General features: G+C 34.3%; 1 protein-coding gene across 1 annotated transcript; it reads right to left on the reverse strand.

The window, feature by feature from the left end:
* Positions 1 to 1,098: 1,098 nt before the first annotated feature.
* Positions 1,099 to 4,951, reverse strand: LOC135695978 (elongin-C). The gene is made up of 4 exons (XM_065215221.2): positions 4,810 to 4,951; positions 3,708 to 3,878; positions 3,013 to 3,061; positions 1,099 to 1,342 (listed from the first exon to the last, which is right to left on the reverse strand). The coding sequence occupies exons 2-4, from the start codon at positions 3,871 to 3,873 to the stop codon at positions 1,201 to 1,203; spliced, it is 357 nt and encodes a 118-aa protein (XP_065071293.1). The 5' UTR covers positions 3,874 to 3,878; positions 4,810 to 4,951; the 3' UTR covers positions 1,099 to 1,200.
* Between the last annotated feature and the right edge of the window lie 1,873 nt (positions 4,952 to 6,824).

Raw genomic sequence — 6,824 nt, forward strand, 5'->3', positions numbered from 1 at the left:
AATGGAGTCCTAAGGTGAAAACGAACTCCTTTGTCTACACAGTAGCGGTTTTTTCGTGCTTATGTAGATAGATTCTAAAACTGCTAGGTGGAACGACGATCGGGCTTTACCAATAATCCGAAACATGTCGCCATTATAGTTTTTTGCACAATCTGGGTTTTCTAGCAAATGCTGCCCGATAGCAGAATCGCAGGTTTTATTAGTAATTTTGGATTTGCAAGACCAAGGTGGCTGTTCTCTTTGGGGATGTGTTTTGTTTCTAATATTAGATGGAACGTGTTGTTTTATCCTATCCTCCAATCTTTGGGTGGTGCGTCCTACGTAGCCAGAATCACACTGGCACGTGAATTCATACACAACAGAACTTTTTTTTGTGGCAGGAACGCAGTCCTTTTGAATGGACGGAAGGGCCTTTTTTGTACTGTAAACAACACGTGGGTTAACCGCGAAGAAACAATTTGTTATGGCCTGTTTTATTTGGCTTTCAAAACGCAGGGAGCTGTTACCGATCCAGGGTAGTTTTAGATAGACCGGGCACTTTTGAGGACCAAATTTTACGTCAGCCGAGAAATTTCCTATCTTCTCCTTAATGTAAACTGAAATAACATGTTCTGGATAGCCGTTCTCCAGAAAAATCTTAGTTAGTTTTTCAAGTTCCGAGTCGAGTTTAGACTTGGAACAAATCATCAGTGCCCTATGTGTGAGCGTTTTGATGAGGCTGATTTTTCTCATCAACCTTTGGTCAACCTTTACAGTCATGTGCTCGTGTTTCTGATCGGCCTATTTCGATCCACAACTGGGTATATATATTTCTTAGCGTAGAGTTTTCGATCTATGTTCTGACGTTTTAAACTCTGAAGAGTGTCAGACGAAAAGCTTTAGTTTACTAAATGTTTGCTTTTTTCAAAGCTATTTACAAGTTTTGTAGCACCAAAAGATTGTTTGCATATTAAACCTTGAATGTTTTTCATTAAGATGCTTGAACTGAAAATTTAATTGGAAATAAATCTTATCTGCCATTCTGTGACTCGCAGACTTAAGAACACACAAGGTAAATGTAAATAAAAGAAGAAGACAAAACTAAAAGCCAAGAAAATGTGGATATCACTATAATCTCCACAAAAGGTATATATAAAACAAAAATGCTGTAAATGTATCAACGAATTTTGTGCTTTTCTAAACTTCAATTTATAAACAATATTAACAGTCAAGGAAGTTGGCAGCCATTAGAAGCTCAAGAGCAATCGGTGCTTCAATTGGGAATTCAGGTATTTCTGTACTACTGTTTGTGTAACGTACTTTATATGTGAAGTACGTGCAGACCTTTTCCAATATGTGTGACCTACAATGAAACAAAAGCAATGCAAGATTAGAAAAACAAACCTCAAAAAAACCTGGAAGGGAGAGGAATAACATAGGAACAGAGAGGGACATCCCACAAACAGGTAAGACTGACTTGAAAACATTTGAAAAATGAACTTGATATCAATGAACAGACCAAAGCTTGATGGTAACATCCTAACAAAGGAACGGCCCCAAATTGTTGGACGCTATTGTGACAATTGTAACAACAAAGGGAAATTGATTGGAGACAATCTATTTTCTAGACCCAGGCACAGCAAATAAATACCAGGTACAACCAAATAAAACAAATAATTATAAACTGATGGTGCTGGCTGCCATTTTCAAGAACTTACTAGTGAAGTACATAACAGCTAAGGTAGAGGGAAGAAAATTCAGGAAAGCTAAGCTTCACCTGACAATGATGATGTTGAGATCAAAGCTGAGTTTCAGGTTTTTGGATGGAAATTGAGATTTATGAGATTTGAGGAAAGCACACTGAATTTCCTAAGTTATCTTGCAGATTTAAGTTCTCTCTAAATATGAAATATTTACTGAAATATCTGCTGTTTGTGGCAAATGTTCCACTTACATCAAACTCCTTCACAATTTCCATCTCTGCAGGTCATTGCAGGGGCAAAGACAAATACTTTTTTCAGAGGGGTACAGAAATGATTTTTGCCAACGAAAAGAGCATAGGAACTTTAACGGTGTGGACATATGATGAAAAAGTTCATATGCTGATTTTATGCGTTTCTACCTAAATTGATTTTATTCTGATTTTATTCTGATTTTATTCTGATTTTATCTGATTTTATCTGATTTTATCTGATTTTATCTGATTTTATTTATTCGTTAGTGCCATACTTTGAAAGTTCAACTACTACAGAAATATTATTATGTTACAATTGTTGCAAAAAATTTACAGGGTAAGAGAAAAATTATTCTTTTGCAAAGCAAAAATTCTTTATGTGTTGACAGACAAAGTGCCCTCTGTATCCCAATTTTGCAATGTCCCTTGACCATTTCATTCCAGATCATCCCTAGTAGTTCTTACTTTTAGTAACTAAAGTACAACAGATTGTAAATAACAATCAATGTAAGTAAATTGTACCAGGAAAAATTTTTTAAAATAATTAACATTTCTTTAATATTATATCTTTACGTTTCCAGCATAGCCCGTAAGATTGAAAAGCGATGATAGAACTAAAAAACGTTAAAGGAATATGGAATTCGACAAATGGAATAGGAAGACGGATATAAGAGCATGGAAAAGAAATATATGGAAAGAGCTAATAAAAATAAATATATATATACATATACGCAAATACAAAATTTATGTATATGTATATATATGCACCCTAATATTAAAAAATTTTTCCTGGTACAATTAACTTACATTGATCGTTATTTAAATTCATAATATTGTACCGCATGCATTTTAGTATACAACAGATTATGCATGCATAATGCAAAGTCACATCAATTTTCAAACCTTTCTAATCAAATCTATTTCATCTAGTAAGCCAAAAAGACCATCAAAGAGCACATAAAGGTTTTTTCCAAACTATCAGGCAACTTTTTCTCAATAGAATAAGTTTGATCAGAAAAAATCTACAGTGTGCTAACATACAAAAAGTTTTAGGCATTAATATCAAGCAAAATACTTACGGAATTTCTCGAAACCGTACTTCATTAGTTTCATTTTCAGAAAATTGACCTAAAGATAAAAATGAAAATGACCTGAATTTGTTACTCATAACCCTACTTTGAAATTTGAATAAATACATATTTTCTTTTATATCAAATTTTTTTTATTTAACATATAAGATAATTTCCTCAGTTTAAACTAGAAAAACAGATTAAATAGCTTGATCAATCATGACAATGAATGATAAAAAGAAACAAATTCAAATGTTGATTCTGGCTTGGTGAATACACTCTTTTTTTATAAAAACAATTTTATAAGAACACGAGCCTCAAAACTGGTCAAAAGTTAAGAACAAATTAAGAACAAGCTGAGGCTGAGCTTCTGCAAAATGCATTTCGCACAACATTTTTTCTCAAAATTGAGGATTTTTAGCTATGTATGGGTGTTCTCGGTGAATATTCAAATTTGTCAGCAAATTAAGGCTGTCTCATTCACTTTGTTGGCAAATAAGGCCTGAACACCACCTTAGAGCGAAAAAGCTAGCACTCGCACTGCTGACACCCTATTAGATTAAAAACAAATTAAGAACAATCTAGCCTCAGATTTTCGAAACAATTTAGAACAGTCAGCCTTAACTTAAATTTACTGGTTCTTATAAAAAAGAGTGTATTTCAGTTTCTAAAATTTTATATACATAGAGAAGTTTGTATTTTACCTGGTCCACTAAGCATTGCTTTGATTGTCCCAGATGTCAAAGCATGGTCTCTTTTAATAACAAATTCATGCCCGTCACTGGATATTAGCTTAACATACATTGCCTCTGGACCTTCGCAACCTCCATATGAGGGCTCTACATCAATTGGTGGCTTTGAATCTGTCATGGTTTCTGGTAATCAAAACACATAGAAGGCTTAAGTTATAATGTAATCTATTTCAATCATAAAGAAGCTCCAAAACCAAAATAATCTGTATTATTTAATATCACCAAACTCAAAGGAACAAAGGGACATTTGATAGATAAATCCTAATCTAAAATAAAAAATTCCAAATAAGATTAATGAGGGGGTAATTTACTCAATCAATTTATAGTTTGAATTACTTCAAATTCATAAAAAGGGTGCCAAGAGTGAACAAAAAAATAACTGCATTTATGTTTTACATAAACATTCTTATCTTTCACTTTAAGATCAAGGCTCGCATCTACATCTACATCGATACTGAGCAGAGCCGAGTATCGGTATATTGCTCAGAGTGCAAGAAATAATAGATTAATGGATATAAAGTGCTAAAAGATTCCACTGATCAATGATTAGATTGAACATTTACATGTCAAATGAGAAGCTGTAATTTTGTTTGTCGGCAAGACCGAATCAAAAAGGGTCTAAAAATTAAAGGGAACATTGAGAGGGTATTGTGGTAATGGATTGGTCAGTGGCATCTATGAATTGATGCAGGTGAAAATTAATGATAAAAGTTACATGTTAGAATAGAAAAGAAATTAAATCTAAAATACAGTTAAAGGCAATCCTTGCGTTTCTGTTTTGGAATAATAAATTTTGCAAAGATGCCTAGGAAAGTACCTTGTCTAATAAATTAATTGCCACTTAACATTTATGTTAATATTTGTTTTTATCATTTACTAAATTGGAGACCCTATCGAATATCATTCATAAGTCATAAGTAGGATCCTAAGTATTTCAAGGAAGTAGTCAAGTACTGGAGCATAAAACGCCAGCTATCCATGCATTATCAGTTGCAGAAATCATTTAATTGCCATAAGATTCCTTTCAAATACTGCTGACTGTTCGATAGCTTACCTGAAACTAAATTTTTGAACCTCGGCAACTCGGTCTTCTTGTGTTTATTGCAGTTTCTTTTTGTGTAACTATGCTTCAGGATGAGGTCATGGAACTGGAAACGAGATTCAACATGGCCGAATTTTTATTTATTTCGAAAAATGCGGGAAATACAAAGTGGGAGTTCTTACTGTAAAATGCAAAACTAGTCGAAGAGGTTTAGAAAACTAGCTTACAATTTTTGTATCAGGGGTTTATAGAAGTGAAGAACAAACCTCCAAACCCGGGAAGTTTAAAGATTTGTCAAAAGGTAAGAATGTCAATTAATTGTATTATGGTTCATTTTTCGGTCAAAACTAAAAGCATTTTACATCGACTCGTACGTCTAAAATGTCATACATTTCAGGGCCGTCGGAAGGGCTGGAGCCCCCCCCCCCCAAGCTACACTATATTTACCTTATAACAGTGTACTGATTGAGAGACAATAAATACCATAATGGGCAGCCCCCAATATGAATTTTATTCCGACGGCTCTGCATTCTATTATTTTATTTTTTATTTATATTAGATGCTTTCATGAAACTGACATGTTATGCAAATATTACGAAACTGACATAGTATTTTCAGGGATTTTCAGAAATATGTTTCTACCATGTTTCTACTACTATTCTATAAGTGTGGTTTTTACCCCTTGATAAGTGCCCCTTAGCTTGAAGTGTAGTGCCATCATAATAACAAAAGGGGGCTCTTGTGGGAAAGGTTGCAGAAACTGAAGCAAAAGTAGAAATTGGCTACTTTCAGGCATTAACAAGGGGGGGGGGGGGTCAGGGGGCTACCCTGACACCCCTGCTCCTAGCAAAGTTATTTTCAAGAGACTCTGCAAACAGGAAGCCAGCATGTCACACTTTATGCGGCTACTCTCTATTCTGTGATGTCACTGTAAACATCACACTTGAATATTTTGACACAAAGAATATTTCGAAAAAAACCAGGGTTCTAGATTTAAAGAGGCTATGACAGGGTTTCTTACTTATCAGATACGAAGGGTCTTGCTGCTGATGATACTTGCTGAAGAAAATAATCTTACAGAATTATGATTATTCCAACTTTCCAAAATATAATTTGAAGTAGAATTAGCCAGAAGGGCAAGTTGTGGTCAAAATTTTCATTTAGAGGGGCACAACCCCCCATGTCCTCTGCAGCTTTGTTGCAGATAAAAGTAAGCAGATTAATGTTATTCTATACCTAAGAATTACTGTTTAGCTTTAGGTCATGGCAGACAAGGTTCCTACATTTTATTTGCACACAATGAAGTTCAATATTTCTATTTAATTTGTTAGTACCAAACAGTAGGTTTCTGGGCTTGGTGCCCTTCAGTCTGAGAATAGTTTTAGGTTTTGCTCACGGCTGTCGCTAGGAGTGCTTTGTTAGGAAATTCTCATACTTGTTGGCAAATAAAGGATGACTCACAAAATTTAACATTGAATGGGATCTAAGTTCCCATGTTAAGCAAAATAGCTAGGGAAGGCCCTGGTTTTGCTGATGATGTAAATTGGGTTGAAATTGTAGAAATATTTCTAATTTTTGATTTTTCTGAGAGAATGTCAAAATCTACCACTTTGATCAGATAATGCTGTCAAGAGCAGCTACTCTATGATTCCCTCCAATGATACCCTATTCTGTTTTTTTAATTGGTTTTTATCAGCTTCTTCTTTCATTTCATTGTTAAAACTCCATCCCAGTTTGCCCTAGACCATGCTTTGTTTTCATTATCTTAGCACTGTCTCTAATTATAAAAGGTTTTAAAGTTACATGCACTCTTGGACATAGTGCTCTTCGGTGTCAAATATATGAAGGGGGCCTTGATATATAGGAACATTTAAAAAACATTATAAATGTTGAAGAACAGTTAGATCTACCTGTAGAATAAAGGAGTATTGCAGATTGCTAAACAAGGTATTGAATAATTGGCTGGAAATCTGGCTATATAGTTTTGATTTAAGCACAAAAGATATCCTCATTCGACCACGGTATCA

The sequence above is a fragment of the Rhopilema esculentum genome, chromosome 14 (assembly GCF_057945365.1).
Source record: "Rhopilema esculentum isolate cy_ngs chromosome 14, ASM5794536v1, whole genome shotgun sequence".
NCBI classification, from domain to species: Eukaryota; Metazoa; Cnidaria; class Scyphozoa; order Rhizostomeae; family Rhizostomatidae; genus Rhopilema; species Rhopilema esculentum.

Coding starts and splice junctions, on each gene's coding strand:
- LOC135695978 (XM_065215221.2), bottom strand. CDS start 3,873: ATGACAGATTCAAAGCCACCAATTGATGTAGAGCCCTCATATGGAGGT. Junction 3,062..3,707: donor AGCAATGCTTAGTGGACCAG/GTAAAATACAAA, acceptor TTTTATCTTTAG/GTCAATTTTCTGAAAATGAA. Junction 1,343..3,012: donor GTACGGTTTCGAGAAATTCC/GTAAGTATTTTG, acceptor GTTTCATTGTAG/GTCACACATATTGGAAAAGG.